A 19,727-nucleotide genomic window follows, 5' to 3' on the forward strand; every position below is an offset into this window, starting at 1 on the left:
TTGGAATAGTACGTTATTTTTATTATAAAATAGACTACAGTAAGATGCAGCATTGTTGTAAGACTAGTTAGTTTTTTGGCTGTAAAAAAATGTGTCTGTTATTCATCCCACCTACTGGTGAATAAAAAATAAAAAAAAACACCTGCAAGTAGACAGAATGTTTAGTAATTGCTTCATGTGTCATTTTCCACCATTATCAAGAGAGGCAGAGCTAGTTGACACAATGAGTTAATGCACTAGCCTTTAACCTCTGGAGCCTCGGGTTCAATCCGGCATTTGTTTACTTATCTTGTTTTTAATGCAGAAACTGAGGAGAAATGTGAATCTACTGGAAAAGCTGGTGATGCAGGAGACAGTATCATGCCTCGTGGTCAACTTGTATCCTGGGAATGAGGGCTATTCATTAATGCTCAGGGGAAAGAATGGTTCTGGTAAAAAATAATGCTCTTTATCTGTATCAAGTATGCAACTTAATTCAAACAGGAACTCCCTCATAAAAGTTTCACGTCGTAAAAGCATAGCAAATTGTAATATAACATAGTAAAAGAATAGGTAAGCTGTGTGAAGTATGGTCAAGCATATTAAATAGCATGGTAAACTGTGGTAAAAGGATGGGAAAACTTCAATATTACCGTACAAATGTGATGTGGTAAACCTTTATAAGGGTAACCAACAAAAAATAAACACACCTTTTTAATCCAAGTTCAGGTTGGTAAAATCTTCCGTATGTTGCAGCGTCGTCATTCCTGGTGGCACCAAATCTCATTCAGAAAATTAGCACGACGTTCCAGATCAGTAGTTCTATTATGAACTGCTGTTTACTTTACAAAGCTAAGGATGTTAACTTGTCCGAATATTTTTGGTTCCAATGTATCGCAGCTGCTTTTCAGATTTACTGCATGAGCAAGTTTCTTTGAGATCAAAGATATTTCTGCTGTTTAGATTCTGAAACTATTCGGCTGCCTTACGAGGAAGGCGAGCTGCTGGAGTATCTTGATGCAGAGGAGCTGCCTCCTATTCTGGTTGACCTCTTGGAAAAGTCTCAGGTGAGGGTTAATAGACTTGAATTACAACTGCTTAATGACATGATGTGGAAAAGGTACCACTTGCACATGTATTACATTGCTGCCTGTCCTTTTTTGTATTTAAAGCAAACATATTCACTTTTGATAATAAACTGTATGCTTATCAGGTATTTTACTGATGAACTTACCGTGTTTTTAAAATCTTCACTGTTATTTGCATTAGCAGTCGTCACTGGTTCACCTTTTCTTTTGTTGAAAACCCTTTTGTTTTTTTACGCTACAATTTGGAATATGCAGCCAATATCGTAAATACTAGAGATACTATAGAAATAAAGGGTTCTACTACTTCCTGGTACAAAACCACTTCCTGCGCTGTAACTCGGTTTCACTCCAATGGTCTAGCTGCAGTCGTGACCTGCCACACTAGAAGTGATTTGCTACGAGTTGGAAACAGTTTACATGCTGAGTTCCTTTTGTATTTTTAAAATGAGTATCCTGAAATTAAAAAGAAAAAAAAATGGAAAAAATGCACTAAGAACTAAAATATCTTCATCATTAGAAAAAGTGTGACCAGTGATAATGCTGATTAGGGGAGAAATTTATTTTAAGCCTTGGTTTGCAATCTTTTAGTTAACCAATCCCTGTTTTTTTTTTTAACCAAACTAAATGTTACTATCATAAATATACGGGTACTATATTTAACCTTATCCTGAAATGCTATTCTAATTGTTAACAGGTCAATATTTTCCATTGTGGATGTGTCATTACTGAAATTAGAGATTATCGACAGTCTGTGCATACAAAAGTGCCAACATTCCAAAGCAGACACATCCTTCTACGTCCAACAATGCAGGTAAAGTGTTTGGGTTCTGGAAGTCACCATTATGTTATTGAGACAATTGAAGACCTCAGGAGGCAAAGGGGGAAGCCGACTTGATTACATTGGGCTAGGCATGTTCTATACATAAATGATAGGAAGAGTGGTCAGCATTGCAGGAGGGAAGAACCTAGGGAAAAGTTTTATCAACTTAGTTGTGCTTTAGAAATACATTTAACCAGCATCTGCATCTTTTGCCTATAACTGTAGTTTCAATTTGAGCTATTGTTAAAGACTTGAATGTTATTTTGCAGACCCTGATTTGCGATGTTCATGCAATAACAAGTGACAACCACAAATGGACCCAGGTAAATTGTATTTGCACATCCATACAAACACACATTGTATATATTACCAACAATTGTATGCATGAGCATCTTAGCCCGTGTGTACTAATCTGGAAAAGTGACATTTCTCAAATAAATGGAGAGCATTTATTTGAGAAATGTCACTTTTCCAGATGTTGCACTTTCCTATGATGTCCACTGATCCTTGAAATGGAAAAAGAGAGAACTTAAGCATGGCTCAAAGGACCCATAAGAACATAATATAATATAATACACATTTTAGAGGAATGGGACATTCTGATCTGATTTTTCTATAACATGGCTGGAAAAAATAAGATTAATAAACCCCACAGAAACATAATCCAGTTATCAGCATCTGCTTTTAATTGTTTTGATACAAAACGTGAATAGCAAGTCGTCAATCATACTTTGGGTGCTGTCTGATTGAAATCCATTTAGTGGCTTAATCTATCACCTCCAGATAAGCTGGTAAACTCAAAGCAGACTTCAGTATATTAATTTTTTTTAACACATGTATGCAATAGGTTTCTGCAACAATGCAATGTTTTTATCTTTTTGTAAATAGAAAAACAATAATGAAGCATTCTTGGCATTAGCTAGCTATAATAGAAATGCAATATCAATGAGCAAATACTGTGCAGTGTAAAGTGTGCTTCAGGAATCTTTACTTTTGCAGGATGACAAACTCATTTTGGAGAGCCACCTGCTCCTGGCCACAGCTGAACCACTGTGCTTGGATCCCTCCATTTCAGTCACGTGTACAGCAAACCGGCTATTGTACAACAAGCAGAAAATGAACACCCGCTCAATGAAACGGTACACATTCAAACCTTACTGCCACAGAGCCTTCAGACACATGCTGATTCAAATATGAAATACACTGGTAAGCCCTGGTAAACTATCTTGACATTTGTTTATTTGTTTTTTTTATGTTCTAGGTGTTTTAAGAGGTATTCTAGGCCTTCCCTGAACAGGCAACAAGAAATGGCCCATCTTCCAACACCGCCACAACTGAAACTGCTTGACTATTTGCAGAAGAGAAAGGAAAGAAAACCAGCACCTCCCATAGATCTCAAAATTTCCAGAGCAGGAAACGTAAGAAAATGTAGCTGAACTCTGCAACTCGTTCTTTCTCAGCACAGCAGCAATCGAGCTTAATGTATTTTTTTGTCTTCTCTTTGGCAGTGCGTTGACATGTGGAAACAAAATCATTGCCAGTTGACTGCACCATCTGAAGTTGATGTAAGTCTTGCATTGTCCCCATGGTTCTTTTAGTTTATTGTGCTTGACAACGCTTATCCTAGGGCAGATGTTTAAAATTCAATATGGTCACCATTACGCCAACTGTCTTTTTAATGGGACAAAACTACCATCAGATAGTTCTTGTTCAGCAAGATTGTCATACCTTCATGCAAATTTCTAATTAATGGAGTCATTGTTTTTATTCGCAAGGATTGTGTTTTTTTTTTAATAAATCAAAGACAAAGTAAAATAATGTATTTAGTAAGCAATCATTAACTTCTGTTTGTGTGTGTAATATAAGATAGGTGCAAACTGTGGCAAACTTTTGCAGTCTGAATTCTATTTAAGTACATTTTTGGTCTGATTCCAGTCAATATGTTGTATTTACACAAATAAAAAGGTCCTTATGTACCCTTTAAGGAGTATGATTAAGTACCAGATACTGTGTTTTATGTGGTTTATATACACACTATTCACAAAATGAACTGCATGAAGACTTCTTCATGATTTCAGAACTGAAGTTGTTTATCAAAATCAGGTTCAAACTAGCTGTTTGTATGGACTTATTTATTTATGTATATGTACACACACACACACACACATTTTTGTTAGTTTGTTTGGCAAGAAATGCACTTGGCTTGATTGTTTCGTATTGGGTACAGTTTGATTTTATATTATCTTATTGCAACAGCAGTACTGCCACGCTTAAACCACCATTAAACGTGCTGTTATTTAAAAAGTGTTGATCGCAAGGAAGATACCAACAGACAGTTTATGTTGGAATGAGTGTAAATGAATAAGGTTTATCCTTCTAACCAGCCAATTGAGCTATTTTTTTATTGACTTGAAGTCACCATCAAGCCTTTTTAATTAAGTTTGACATGTCTGTATGTTTGAGGCATTGTAAATTCTAGTCTGTTTCTTCTACCTTGTGAATCGGATGACGTAAACTTTGACTCTCCCTGTTAGGTGGAAAAGTATGCCACAGTGGAAAAATCAATCAAGCTTGATGACTCGCAGCCAACTGTCTGGCCAGCACATGTGAGTGTCTTTGATCAGACCATAACATAGGAACTTACTAATTCAAATTGTCAATGCTTTTGCTCATGTAGAAGAGAATCAAATCTTGGTAATGTAATTATAATTTTTTTTGTCTGTATAGTATGTGTTCAGTACAAGGCTTAGTAAGTACTATGGCTTTAAGTGTAGTATACTATTATTTTATGATGTTTGCTATCATACTGAGAGGTTAATGGTTGTTTATTATCACCCATATTGTTAATAGTAAGGTGATGTAACAAAGCAAATCAAATGGCATTTGAAGGTACTTTTTAGTTAGCATAATACTTTCAGTGTAATTTGAACCTTGTGGTTTTCAGTTTTGTTGCTCCAATACAGAGAGACTTTGCCTTTTTGTCTGTAATTACCAAGTATTTGTGCCTGTGCCAAGTTGTATACACTTGAAGTAAAAAACAAGCACACCACCTGTAAATGGAAACAGGGAGCCTAAACTGACTTTGTGTTTGTTTTAATAACCTTTTCATCCAGTAACCTTATAGAAAGACTACCAGAGTAAAACAAATTAAATGGTTCCAGCGACTTACACTGAAAAATAAATACAAATTTGTGTTTTTTTAGTACATTTGATTAGTTTAGTAGTCTGCTGTTTTGAATGGAGTTATCTTGCCTATACTACTGTAAGATTTCAAAGGATTTGCCCGGATATGATAGAGAATAAACAGCACAACCTGAACACGTTACAGAGATACAAAGTTAACAGTCTTTATTGTTTACTTCTAATATAACGCAATATTATATTAAGCTATAAGCATGCATAAAGAAAAGATATTACCCCTTCCTATATGGGACAGTGAGGCGGCATGGGGGTGATCTGCTTGTCTCTGTGGTGGAAGCTGAACTGTTTTTTGTTAACATACTCAAGAGGCTTGTATCCTCTGTTCCTGCTTACCTAGCATGAGATAAGGAAACCGACAGGCTATAACAAGTTTTTGTGAAATAGGGGTCCCCTGCTCTGCAGGCTATGTTAACCCCATAACAGCTTGATGCCCATAAACATTGATGATATAACACTATTTCTGCAGTGTTAAACGAACAGCATGAGGCATATCCTATACATCTGCAATACAAACTATGTTTCAGAATGAACTACATCGCCTATGGGGGAGGGGGAACTATTTCTGGAAACCAAACTAAACCAAAGCAATTCACACGATTTGTTCATATATACACATAAATACATAATTTATTTTTTGTGGTCAATCCTTTAGGATGTTACTGACGATTACCTGTTTGAATGTGAAGAAGACAACCAAAGTCCAAAAACAACAGTGACTGTTTATCGGTCAGTGGGGGACCCACTTTTCTACGGCAAGATCCAGACAACCAAGGAACCCAAAGCGGACGATGAGGGTTACAAGCATCTCATCCACCCTGCGTAAGTCCTGTTCAGATTCTGTTTGGCTGACTGGTTGGCATCAGAGTGCATGAGCATGCTCCCTTCCCTTAGTACATTTTCTTCTTTTTAACACATAAATCATTGGTGTTTTTCACTTCATTAAAATTTTTGATTAGATCTGCCAAAAGTAGATTTTAAGTTTCACTAAACTTTTCCATCACACAACAAGAAGACTGTGGAATGTGTGTTCTCTCTAGACCTTTGTACTGGGTTCTTCCAGACTGGTGTGGTCTGTGGTTTTTGCTTCATTTTTGTTCCAAACATGCAGATGCATATCTTACAAATTCTTAATGATATTTAGATCCAATGGTTGGTGTGTAGCTTTACTGTGAGATTGGAGCAGTACATTATTTTAAGTGAATCCATGCACCTGGAGATAAACTTGACCTTTGGCAGACATAGCTATTGTATTATCTGAATAATCTGACAAGATTAATGTGGATCGGAAAACTGCTACTATTACTATGAACAGCTGGTAATTCTTCAAATTGATTGATGAGATTACAATGTATTTAACCACTACGGGGGAGAGATTTGTCTAAACTAGCTGTGGCACAGCGCTGAAATGAACAGCCAGCTGTTTTCATAGACCCCGCTTAGTACATTTTTAGACTTAAGTATATAAGGCTGATTTCAGGAACCAGGTCAGTAAAACTCCAAGCTGTGCCAGTGGTCCCCTGAAATAAAAAATGTCCTACTGAATTTCTCTTAACATGCCCGTGTCCCCCTCCCCAGGCGCAATACCAGTAAACAGTATTGTAAATCACACACTTAAAGATTAGACACACAGATATCTGTAAACCCTGTAAAGCTTGCACCACTAGCATTTAAGTGTCCTGAAGCATCGTTAGTAAGTGGAGAGTTGAAACAGTTGCTCTGATTTGGTGTAGGAAAGGTATTACTAGCATCGCTGTCACAGCAGGGGGGACTTGTTCCTGAAGACTGAAGAAATGTATTTATTTCCCTTTTTTTGCATTGCAAATTGTACACAGCTTGTGGTCCACCAATCATTGCATTCATGTCCATTGAGTCCTCCTTTTAAAATGAATGAATTTTTCCAGTGATTTCTTTGACAAATGGGTTTGAGGTAAAGTTTTATAAAACATACATAATCAGTTATTAATTTTTTTTAATTCAGGAATGGTAAACCTCCTTTTATTAGGTCTAGCTGAGCTCAATTAGACAAACCTGTAGAGACTAAAAGCTGAGGTAGGACTAATTAAGCTCACAGTAAATCCCACAGTGCCTCTTATTTCCATCCCATCATTCACTTCTAAGTTCACAAGATGTATGTTCCTATTCTCTGCACCCAGATACTGTTCAGAGTCTAGGAGCAAAAACGCCAAAGTCAGTAAAGGAACATGGTAAAGCAACATTTTGATTGGACGGTATACATAACAAGCTGAAGCCTGTTCGAAATATAGATATCTCTGTTTTATGTTCTTGGAAACTAAAATGCATATTGCTGTTAAGTACACCTTACCCATTTTCATATTTCTTTGCATGTTGTTTTTTTTTTTTTTGTAGGTTTCTTATAGGTTCAAAGATAGATGCGGACAGGTAAGAATATGTTTTCTCTTTTTTTAAATCTGTTAGATAGTAATACAGAGCTCCCTTGTTTATATGGTGGTCCTTTATACAGCATAACATGCCTCCATTTTTCCCATAATGCCATTACACTAGCACTTGCATTCCCTTCATAAGGTATTACACTAGCACTTGTATTCCCTTTATAAGGCAGACCTGGCTACAGTGTGATAAAGGGTGAGCTCTTACCTGAAATACATACATGCCAAATTATGAATCCTGTCAAAATCATGGGTGATTTTTATGTCAAGAACAGTACCTTGTGACTTATAAATAAAGGTTCCTACTTCAGGAGTTATATGTGTGTTATATGTGTAACCTGTTCATTCTATGTGCCAGTGTAATATAGAGAATAATAAATATGGTCGAGTGTATTATACCACTGTATAAATTCATCAAGGGGATCTGATTTAGAAAGAAAAAGAATGAGAGCGTAGATCCCTCAGATGGAAATGTTTTGTAATATAAACTGTTTTCCATTTAAACTTTTATTTTGTGTGTTTCAAAATCAGTAGAGTGGGCACTATCAGTTCCTTGTGTCATGGGAATAGTAAAATCAATGTACGTTATATAGTTGAGAGTTAAATATAAAGAAGTGAAGTGGGCTTCTAGGACTGCGATCGGGAAGGCATTTAGTGTCTAACGGGCAGAAACTGTTTACAGCAGCCAGGAAGAGACAAAAGCAGAAACAAAACATCACAGAAACTTGTTTAGAGCTATCTGACCTATAATTATATTAGAACATTTATTCTGTCTCATGTGGATCTAAGCATACACCATTTCATGAACTAAATGTTTCCGGTATGTTTTTTTCCTTATTACTGATAATAATGAAATGAGTAACCTATTATTTTATTTATAATTGTTTATTTTGAGAAAATAAATCGAGAGTAATGTCTGTTATTGCTTATAAAGACCCTGTGAATAAATGGGCATTATGTCATTGCAATCACTCAGGTGAAACAATGTTTTGTAATTTGCCCAAACATGAATATTTTTCAACAAAACTTTCAGGAAGTATTGTAAGCTCCCTTGGGTCATAGTATAATGCATTTTAAAGCGAATAAAGCAGAATACATAATAAAAATTACTTTTGTTTGTTAATGTTGGTATCATTAGTTATCATCAGAGCCAGACTTCCATTGCTTTCAGCAGCTCTTGAAAGTCATCTGCTTATTTTAGGCGTTCCAACTCAAAATAATTGTTCATCTTTAATATCGTTCTTGTGACTGGCAGCATTGTGACTGCTCCCTTCCACAATCTCACTTTCTGAGTAAGAGCTTGGATTTATAGACAGCATATTAACATCTCATAATACAAAGCAATTAATTACCACTTTTAAAATGTAAGCTCTTTCATGCACCCTCTGCTGGATTACTAAACGTGTTGTTGAATTGTAGGTTTATTAACCAGTACAAAGAAGTTTACCAAACAGATGTCAAATGTTCGGTAAAGATGTCCCATAATTCAGGTGGATCAGCAAGTCAGAGCCAGTTTTCTCCTGGAAAGGAAACAGAGGTGAGTTACTTCCAAAGCTACATAGTCCAGTGGAAATGTACCTATATTTGTCATGCTTTCATCAACTTGAAATCCAACAAAATGTTGGTATCTTTATAAAGATGATTTACTGTTGCATGAGTTCTTGCATATAATTAAAGCTATAGCTTTAGAGCTACTCATCCCAATTTGAACACTTGAATGGGCATTTATATGATACTCTTTTCCACACAGTGTAGATCATTCTGACCTTGTTTATATTTGTTCTTTTGTTTTTTATAATTTTTAAAATGTGCTTCGCTTTGTGTTTCACAATGTGTTTCTGATGAAAGTTGATAGGTAACGCTTCTGCATCTACCAAAGCCATAGCAGTTGTTGTTGTTGATTTGAAATGTGTTTTTCACAGCAGCCTGAGGGTGTTTCTGGATCAGTTCAATCCTCGGTATTAGGAAAGGGAGTGAAGCACAGACCCCCTCCTATTAAACTGCCTGCAGGACCGGGCAGTAGCTCCTCAGGTAACTTCTAAGGTCTTTCCAGCTAGTATTCAATATCTGCATTACTTGAAAATCCTTGTTACGCACATAAATGAATACAACTTTTTGCATTTAGTATGGAAAGAGTAAACCCTTGCTACTGTAGCACTGTGATTAATGTGTAGTGGATATGTACCGCAGAGCATGAAATATCCAAACTTACTAAAGCCCTTTTCACACTGGCATGCTCTACCAAGGTCTCGACCTGATGTCATGCGGGTCGGCTACGTGATTTCACACTGCTTTTTGAAAAAGCAGGGACTACCTGTGTGGCAGAAGCAAGTAAATGCATGTAAGCAATTTCCTGGAAGCAGCTTGTTACGGACGCTTCCATCCAAGATTCTCTAGATTGAATCGTCGGCCCAAATGTTAATTGGAGCAAATGTTTCTTCATCCCTGCTGCAACCTGGCTCATGGTGTGTCTCAAAAGAATAAACAGAAATGTTGCTTACAGAAGTGAAACCTTCACGCTGGCGAGGCTGTTTATCACTTTGTCCGCTTACGAACGGCCATCATGCATTTTGTCTCGCTCGACCCGGGCCAAAGCATGTTGACCCACATCCTGAGGTGAGTCTCTGCTGACCATGGACTTGGTTTCACACTACAGGGGATTGTGACCCGGGTAGCCAGAACCCGGGTAGGAGATCCAGTGTGAAAGGGGCTTAAGAAGGGTGTTCCACAATGTGATGCTTTTGATACATTCATGCCCCATTATATACAAGAATCGTGTTTTCTGTACTGTAAAGAAAGATGCAAAAAGAATGTTTCTTAATAATATACTGGTAAAGATAAAGTAGTACAGTATGTGTCACCTGGGATCACCTGTAGGTACGTATTATATAAACACTATTGTACACTCCAGGATCCATCTTTGTGAAGAGTACAAGATTATACAAAAGTTACCTTGCAGTACCAGTTAACAGATTTGGTGGGCAAAAAGTGAGTGTGGTAGAAACTTAGCAGACAGTTACAGTAGACCATGGGAAAGAGAGTGGCATGGTTGATATGCCTCAGTCACCTCTTAGATTCTACCTTAATGTGCCGTCCTCTTCCCTAAGGTCAGCTTCTTATTTATACCTGCTAAGTTTCTTTGCTCTCTGGCAACCTTTTCCCAATGAATACATGGACTGGTCAATCACTCAGTATCTTACATACAAAAATAAGATAACTGATTAAATAACTTTATACAAGTCAAATGGTAATGTTTTAAATTAAAGCTTTATACATGTTTAAAGTAAAACCTGTAAACAGTGTTGAATGGATATGAGTTGATATCAGTAAAAACAGTATTTTTAATGTTATATAAATGTATTTATCACCTGTGCTTGTTGTATCCTGGGCATGACTGCTGGCTTTCCTAATGTGTTGCTTTCGTACTGGAGATTTGAATTCCCTCAAATGTCAGGATTTAGGATCTACAGTACTTTGTGTGAAGCAGTATGGTAGCTTATTTTATTGCACTTCATTTGGCTACCTCTGCAAACTACTCTGTGCAAAAGTAGCATTAGAAGTGATTGCAAGTTGTCCTGTTCTAACAATAGTGCGCTTTTTATTTTGAATACTGCCTTCAATTTCTAGTACGTCTGTGTGCTTTATGAAATTTGTGACATGTAATTTGAAAAGGAGCAATATATAGTCATTGTAAATGTCACTCGCTGTTTGTTTATCAGATTATTGCTAAAGTAACCCGAAGCTCTAAAGACATTTTTTTAGTTTCGGCTTGGAGGCCCCTTATTAATAACTTCCCAGTTTTTGGCAGAATGTTCATTAAAACATTACCTCTGGATACATGTGCCATCCCTTTCTAAGACTTTAAGGGCAGGTGTATAGAATGGCTGCTGCAATAAACATTTCCCAGTGGTAGGAGTTTGAAATGATGTATTGAATCCCTCGAGACAAGTAGGACTGTGAAGCTGCAATGACTTCTTCTGGTATATTAAGAGACTTAAATCAGTTAACAAGTTATCGAAGGCGAGGCTTTCTGAGAGATTTAGTTCCGAAAGAGCTAAGCTGTAAAATGCATGTTCATGTTTATTCTTACCTGTGTATGTTTTTACACGCCTTAAAAATAATGCAATGACGTGCGTAAACACGACAGAAAGAAGACCGGGAGAAGATAACTGTGAAGACATGTGCAGCAAGCACAAGGACTGGACATGGAGCTGATTGGAGGCATTGGTTTGCAGTTGCTGGAAACTTTTTATCAATCAAGCAACGGAATGACAGATGATTATTATATATCGGCAACTAACTGAACCTTTTGCATATTATGTTTTTCTGTTGGTGCCAACAGTTGTACCCAGAATCGACTAAATTCAACACTTACAGTAAAGCCTGTACTTAACAGCCATCTAAATAAAGTAGTGGTCTATTCTTATCTGTCTTCCATACACATGAACGAGAGTAGCACTTTCCATAAGCTACCATCTCTCGTGATCAGAAATGTTTGTCTGTTTGGTGTCCGGATAAATCAGGTTTCACATTGTACAAGACTAAGCTGTTTACTATTGCATGCATCAAAGTTTTATTAAATACTGTTGTAAAATAAAAATAATAAAAACATTCTATGCTGTGAACATGTGTCTTATGTGTGATGTTTTCTGGAGGTTGGGGTATTATTATTATTATTATATTATTATTATTATTATTATTATTATGTAATCTGCTTTACGCTGCTTTTTGCCCTCTTTTTGCATGTATTACAGGTAACCTATACAGCTCACAGCAGTCAGGTGGGCATCTCAAGTCCCCGACTCCCCCTCCTTCCAAGGGCCCTGGCCTCTCTCGGAAACACTCTATGGAGCTGAACCAAGTGGGTCTGCTTTCTCCGGCTGCACTGTCCCCTGTCGGCTCATCACAAAGTGAGTGCAGACCAACGTGACAGTCTACCTCCTTTCCTTCTGTCTTACTCATTCAAATGTCTGAGACAAGATATTCTCTTTTGAGGGTGTTTAGTGGGGGAATGCCTGTAAATCAAGAAGTGCTCTTTACATTTGATAGGTGTTTACACATTCAGGGTAAAAAGCATTATTGTAGACGTTACCCCAAACTTTGATACAAGGTTGATAATTGCACTTATTATAGAGAATATATTATGCTTCAGTTGTGAAGACCTTTTGCATTGAAAAAACTAGCCATTGATGGAGACATCGAATGTGTAAAGCATACCCCTTTTCCAAACGATAATGGGGGAACACCCCTCATGTCTTGGTGTATAACAAAACAAAATGATTACCTTTTTCATGGTGGTGTCTGGCAATGATAAAGGATGATACCTTTTAGTAGTTCTTGTTTATGTTATCAGGAATACAGAGATAATGGCTTGTTTTTAAGTATGCCATACACTTTTTTGTTTTTTTGGATAAAATCATAAACAGCAAAGTGCTGACTACTTTTTTCTTAATATATAAATTGAGACATCATTAATTGTGTACACGTTGTGCCAATCGCCAAGTTAAGGGCGTATGTCATTTTACAGGGTGGTTAAACAGAAAGTCACTGCTGCTGTCAAAACATTGCAAGCCAAATAGCAAGTTCTCATCCATCTGTGTTTTGTATCCTTGTGAAAGTGCCTCATGGATGATGGAATCCCACTGTGGTGAATGCATCATTCCACATCAGCCATGCCTTTATCAGTACCATGCCTTTATCATTGCCAGGTACAGTACATGAAACCAGTACAGGATTCATACACAAAATCACATACTTGGGCCTAAACTGGTTTGACCAACATGGCAACATAGCTATTGCTTTTATGTCTTTATTGGCGTGTTCTGGGTTCGTGATTGTAATGGGAATCACATGCATACAGTAGTACTTGCCGGACCCCATAGTAATACTTAAACATCCACTATATCAAAAGAGTCACCTAGTAAAAGCAGCTGTTGGAGTGCATGCGAGCGCAGTTCAAATCCTGATTGCACTCCAGTGACCACTAGGCATTTCAAATTGTGAAAACAAGATGTTTGTAAGGTTTGATTTAAAAAAAAAAAAAAAATAGATAAAAAAATATATAAAGATATTATCCAGTACCAATTGTATATGTGTGTGTTTTTTTTTTTAATTTATTTTACATGTACAGGATCTGGAACTCCAAAACCATCTACCCCAACTCCTACCAACACCCCCTGCTCCACCCCCCACCCTCCAGACATCCAGACTTATACCCCTTCAGCCACTCCAACCCCCCTGGATTCAGCACAGACCCCTCAGCCCACCCTTATGAACCCTTTCACCCAGCAGCAGATGGCCCAGGCCTTACCTGTGATGACCATCCCTCTGTCCACCATCACCACAGGAACCTCCAGCAACCAAGTCATGAGCAACCCTGCAGGCCTCAACTTCATAAACGTTGTTGGCTCTGTGTGGTAAGGCTCTGTTCCAGTATCTGCACACTCAATGATGTTGTTGGCATCAAGATAAGTTGTAGCCAGAAGTGCTTTTGTGGTTTCATGAACATTCCATCTTGATAAAAACAAAGTGGAAGAGCAGGAGAGGTGTCAATATTGTCTCATTGGCTGGGGCTAGAGGGGGGAGGGATTAATGTAGTCTCAACTTTTTTTTAGAGCTAACAGGTTTATTAGATCAACCTATACCTTGCTGGGATAAGACGCAGTAGGATTTCATTGGATTTTATTTTACCGGGTTACTTAAAAATAGATGGTTGATGCAATCAAGTGTGACTCCACAGACCTTCAGGAAAGTGGAAGTGCTTTTGTGTGAACAATTTAGGTGTTAAACTTGGGTGTTTATGATTAGTTGTTAGTACAACCAATTTAGCTACTATCTAAATATTCTTTGCCATGTTGCATATCATTTAGTTTCAGAAAATGCCCTGTTGTGGAAATGCTCAAATAATACACCCTTCTGGGCATATTGCTCCCCTTTACAAAGCACCCTGTTAGTGGATATTGTAATGCAGAAATCCCCTTGTGAGCATTCAAACTGAACAATGTTCTGTCCTGGACTGTTAAAATCCTGGCGAACAGACAGGAATCTCAGAGAAGGCATATAAATGCAGAATTTATTTAACTCAGAAATGTAATTGAGTTTTGTTACGCTGTTTTGTAGTGTTTAATACAGAAAAAAAAACAGCACTAATGATACGTTTAAAGTACCAATTATGTTATTAACAGCAATGACACAATGTTTGGCATACTAATTTCTATAGTCCCAAACATGCCTTTTTCTATATTTAGACGTTATCTTACAAATCAAAGTGTGTTTGCCCTCTAAACACTGAATTCTGATGCAATCTCTGAGAAGAAATGCTGTTAGCTAATTCTCCTGGGCATTGATTTTTAAGTTATTTTGTCTTACTTTAAATATAACTATGTATTCGTTATTTGTTTTTATCTATTGACAGTGGACCTCAGACACTGATGAGTGGATCGAACTCCATGCTGGGTTGTAACACTGGTGGCATCAATCTGAGCGGGCTCCTACCTTCAGGGGGACTTGTACACGGCACCCTGCCAGCTGCCATGCAGTCTGCAGCACAAGCAGGTTAATGTTACACTTGTTACCTATGTGTCTAAGGCTACAAAGAGCTTGACAGCTGTCAGAAAGTTACTTTCTGATAGTTTATAGTTTATTTTGTTTGTTTTCTACATGTTGATTTTATAAACTAGATTAATGTAGACGGAAATAACAACACAAAGCTGTAGTCCTGACAGTCAATCAGGAGAGTATTGAAGCGTTTCCTAATGTGCTTAAAGTCTGTTTAGTTATTTTGCTGCAGCACTTAAATGACAAATTGTTTTAAAAGTTGTGTCTTAAACTTAATTATCAAACCGATTCTCCATAATTCAACTAGTCTTTTTTATAAATATTATCAGTTTTGAAAATGGTAATTTACAAATGAAATTGAGAATGTTCTTGAAAAACACTCCTTGTGGTACTATTTTTAATTCTGGTCACATATTACAAATGATCCACTTGTGCTTGTTTGTAATGCCTTTTTTTTTTTTACTGTTTTATTAAATATATTATTAGAATTTACTTTGGATTTGAAGTAGGCGGCATAATTGTCAAAATGAATTGCCGTTTTCATAAACCTTTTCATAACCAGGTGGTTCTTTTGGTTTAAAAAATCCCTCAGCTCTACGACCCTTGAATCTTCTTCAGGTAAGAAACCGTTATTTAGTTATCTATATGTAACAGTATAATACTGTACATTTGGTTTCAGTTTTATAGGCCCTATTTCAATATTTTCATTTCAAAATACATTAAAAAAAAATTTAAAAGTGCTTGTCAATTACAAAAGTTTAACCATAACTTCAGAACTGCTTGACAAATTTGATAAGACTTTGATAAGAGAAAATAGCTAAAATACATTCATGCAGTATCAATTGAAGGTAGTTTGCATATTTCGTTTCCCTGGTGTGCATTGTTAATTTCAGAAGACCAAAAAATAGTACACTTTTTTTTCAGCTGCCTACTGGGCCAATCATCTTCAATTCTCTACAGCAGCAGCAGTTGTCCCAGTTCTCTCCACAGCAGCAGTCCACACAGTCTGCCACACCCAGCCCTCAACAGCAGGGAGAACAGGTGGGATTTCACATTGTTGCCAAAAAACATAAATTGAGGGCATGGTTTGAGGGTTAGCTTCCACAGCAGTGGTAAGAAAGATAGAAACATTTGATTTACTGAAAGGGTAAAAGCAATGAAGCTGGTACCTCTAAATACAAACAGATCCCTACTTAATGTGGAGAGTTTAAAACCACGAGTTATGGAAGAAGCTACAGAGACTAAGGTCAGTTGTTAATTGGCAATAATAATTGACTGTTGTTGGAAGCAAAGATTATCAGAGCTTGACATCTGTGTACCAAGCTGAAACTGGGCATGAGCATGTACGTGTTCCACATTGTATTAATAAAATTAAACATTGCTTGTGTGTACTAATTAACTTTATACAACTGGAAACTGTGCAAAGCTATTTCAAGTTGTACAGCTAGGGCTTGTTTCACTACTAACTCTCGAGGCTGCTGTCTTATATGTAATTTTAGAACTGTTCGAAAGAATAGTCTTCAGTACTGTACGAAGCAATTTTTAAATATTTCAATTTAATTATTAAAAAAAAAAACATACAATACCCCCACATCAGTAAACCCCAGCCAGTTCTCAGGAAGATAACTACACTTCAGAACGTCATGGCTTCCTCGCACAAGTGTTGGAGTGAATAAGCAGTACAACCCTTAAAAGATGTATTTCTTTGTATTGTTATGGTAGTTATTGGGTATATTTCAGTAACTACCTTTGTTGTTTAAATAGTATAGCACTATTAAGCCTGTGGTGAAGCTGAATTTTTTTTATGAGGCCATTCGGGTTAGCTTTTTTTTTTAGCTGTACATTGCAGATCTTAATAGCACTCCCCTAAAATGTGTAAACGCTCTATGATGCTGACCTCTATTCATTGTACTTTTGTAATGGAATTTATTAATTATAACTTGACTTCCTGTTTAGGTCAAACCTAATTAAAAAACTAAACAGTAGAGAATGAGCTAGAATACACATCATAGGATATTAAACAGGCAAGAAATGAATAGGAAAATGCAGATAATATAAAGTGTTCCTTTTAGTAAATCACCCCTGAAAGTTCACACCACCAAGAGAATTCTAGAGTTTAAAAACTGTTTTGGGGTAGCTTTAATGCTTTGGACAAACGCTGGGCTGTACCAGTGTGAGTTTAAAGTTTCAGTAGTTATGGCCAGTGGCCCTGCTGTTAACGCAATCAAGACCTTTCTTCCCGTCAGGCTTTGGATCAAGGATCTTCTAGTCAGGATCAAGCTCTTAGTGGCCAGCAGACTGCTGTTATAAACCTAGCAGGAGTAGGAGGTTTCATGTCCCCACAAGCAGCAGGTATGCATCACTACCTACACATTTTGGTTTGATTGGCTTTTATTTGTTTTTCTAGAACTAGTGTCTTACATTTTAACTCTATACTACAAAACCTTGCATATATGCATGTATATAATCATTGTCATTTATTTTTCATTAGAAACCAACATTAGCCATGAAGTACTAAGTACACAGATTCTTCCCATAGTGAACAAAGGAAGCCTTATGTCAAAGTATAAATAATTTAAGAAAAAACAATTTCAATAAGTAGCCACAAAACCCTGCATTTACAAGCGCAGTAAATGAAAATAAACAATTTTACAAATTCAGCCTTTTGCACGTCCCCATTACTTGGCTGTCAAGAAGTATTTGAAGGATGAAATTATTTTAAACGTCCCTTGGTACTTCATGGTTCATAGTTTCTTTTACTAATTTAATAATTGTAGTTATTAACTTAGATATCTTCTTAGTTGTATTGATTTAAACTAATAGGTGAATTCTACTGACCTCCCCTCCCTCCCCTTTCTACTACACTCTTTCCTTGTGGTGTATTTTTTTTATTTTATTTCCCCTTACTCTGGCACCCACCCTCCTACCTCCCCCTTCTCCCCCCACCCCCCCGTAGTGCTGTCTCAGCTAGGCTCTGCCATGAACAGACCTGGGCAAAGCCTGCCACAGCAGAGACTCCAGCTCTCCTCTGCCTTGCAACAGCAGCAACACGCCTTACAGCAGCAGCAGCAGCAACAGATACAAGTAAACCAGCAACTTCGATATCATTTCATCAAATACATCAATTCTAGGCTCCAAACAGATTAGAGTCGCCCCCCAAAAAAGGATCCAATGTCTAAAAAAAAAAAAAAAAAAAAATTGTTTTAGATATTGCCTAAATTTTTTGACATGATAATAGGTCAGGCTCTAATCTTTTGATGATCATCATTAAGGCAATAACTATCCCAAATTTGGAGCACTGAATTTCTTAATTATTACATTTAAGCCATGCCATCATGTCTCTTGTTTTTTACCAGCATTCAAGGAGTGCTTGTGGCACATTTATTTACTGACAAGATCTTTCATATTGTGTTTTATAAGAACAACAAAGTGCATTTAAGAATTTCCACTGATAGAATCCACAATGAGACTCAAATCTCCGATGACAGCAGGTTTATTTGTAGATTGTCAAAAAGGCCAATTGTAGTTTCCAAGCTGCATGAAACGTGAGTAGAAGGCAGTAGTGCCTATTGAACACAACCTGGTAATGTTTCAGCTGATTTGTATTTATTTAAAGCTGGAATCCAATCTAAAATTGGCAGATGTTTATCAAAGTAAGAAATCCATGAATAAATCCAAAGCAAAGGGTTGAAGTTGCTGACTTACTGCAATCTCTGCATTCAAATGTAAGGGCAATGAAGCAGATTCGTTAATATCCATCTACACAGCGGAACTGCAAACGTGTTTTAAAATGCCCTTTGCAGGTTTCTGTGCCACTGGTGCTGCTTGACTGTATTCATGGTCTTGGGAGTGTGTTTTGTTTTTCTTAAACCCAGTTATTGCTTTTTATTTTGAGTTTCATTCTGCCGTTCACTAATTCATTTGTTTGCAGTCATGCTTGGATTTATTCTGCATAGATGCCTGTTTATCTTAATACAAGGGGAACTATAACTTGTTCCTTTTTTCTTTTCCTCTATTTAGTTGCGATACTTACAGCATCAAATGCAGCAGCAAATGGCTATGGCGGCGGCAGCAGCAGCCCAGCTTCGGCAACATTCAGGCAGCCAACCAAAAAGTAAAAGAAAACGTGGTGCGCCAACCCCACCAAAATCATGAGTGCTCTGTTACAAAGTGATGGCATTTGTGATGTGCAGCTGTAAATCAGGTTTATAAGAGTGAATTCCAGAGTCTCAGTAGATTGGAGCAGGAATAGGATAGGATCGTGTGTCTGCATTTTTTCTCTATAATAATTAAGACCCAGTAAAGACTCAGTGTGCATTATGTTACGTACATTTAAAGAATTTGCCAGGCTTTCTCTTCCTGGGAAGTAGGCATGCTATCCTTTTGCATTCCTGTAACTGTTTTTTAACACGCGGCTGGAGGTTTAAAAGGATAACTAAATCTCCTTTCCTTTTGCCTGTTCAAGGGAAGGTATAAGAAGCTTCATTGTATTTTACTCAACCTTTTTTTAAATGCATATCATGTTATGACTCTTATTCAGATTGTGTATATTACCCGTGCTGTAGGAAATTTCTAGCAAAGAATGCATGTGTTTTGTAGTACATTTATTGCGGTAAAAAAAAAAAAATCTGATTACAAATATAACTTTTACAAAATCATTGGAAAAGAATCTCT

The 19,727-nt window shown here is 37.0% G+C and overlaps 1 protein-coding gene across 6 annotated transcripts; it reads left to right on the plus strand.

Annotated features, from left to right (window-relative positions):
- The first annotated feature begins 281 nt into the window (after nt 1-281).
- On the plus strand, nt 282-19,719 carry LOC121302753 (transcription factor SPT20 homolog). 6 transcript variants are annotated; one of them, XM_041232914.1, is made up of 20 exons: nt 282-431; nt 943-1,046; nt 1,762-1,878; nt 2,157-2,210; nt 2,887-3,026; nt 3,149-3,305; nt 3,396-3,452; nt 4,422-4,493; nt 5,741-5,907; nt 7,456-7,488; nt 8,916-9,033; nt 9,419-9,527; nt 12,251-12,406; nt 13,627-13,912; nt 14,911-15,050; nt 15,616-15,671; nt 15,978-16,094; nt 17,300-17,405; nt 18,010-18,137; nt 19,074-19,719. In XM_041232914.1, the coding sequence occupies exons 1-20, from the start codon at nt 299-301 to the stop codon at nt 19,206-19,208; spliced, it is 2,385 nt and encodes a 794-aa protein (XP_041088848.1). In that variant the 5' UTR covers nt 282-298; the 3' UTR covers nt 19,209-19,719. The 6 variants fall into 6 exon arrangements, with proteins under 6 accessions (XP_041088848.1, XP_041088850.1, XP_041088849.1 ...); XM_041232916.1 differs by having other exon boundaries at nt 15,646-15,671; XM_041232915.1 differs by having other exon boundaries at nt 9,422-9,527.
- The last annotated feature ends 8 nt before the right edge of the window (nt 19,720-19,727 follow it).

The sequence above is a fragment of the Polyodon spathula genome, chromosome 30, assembly GCF_017654505.1.
Source record: "Polyodon spathula isolate WHYD16114869_AA chromosome 30, ASM1765450v1, whole genome shotgun sequence".
NCBI classification, from domain to species: Eukaryota; Metazoa; Chordata; class Actinopteri; order Acipenseriformes; family Polyodontidae; genus Polyodon; species Polyodon spathula.

What these genes read in the sequence shown, in the direction of transcription:
- LOC121302753 (XM_041232914.1), top strand. Translation starts at nt 299, where the DNA reads ATGCAGAAACTGAGGAGAAATGTGAATCTACTGGAAAAGCTGGTGATG. An exon ending in AAGCATCTCATCCACCCTGC is followed by an intron (nt 5,908 to 7,455) that starts GTAAGTCCTGTT and finishes TTTTTTTTGTAG; the next exon opens with GTTTCTTATAGGTTCAAAGA. An exon ending in GACCCTTGAATCTTCTTCAG is followed by an intron (nt 15,672 to 15,977) that starts GTAAGAAACCGT and finishes CTTTTTTTTCAG; the next exon opens with CTGCCTACTGGGCCAATCAT.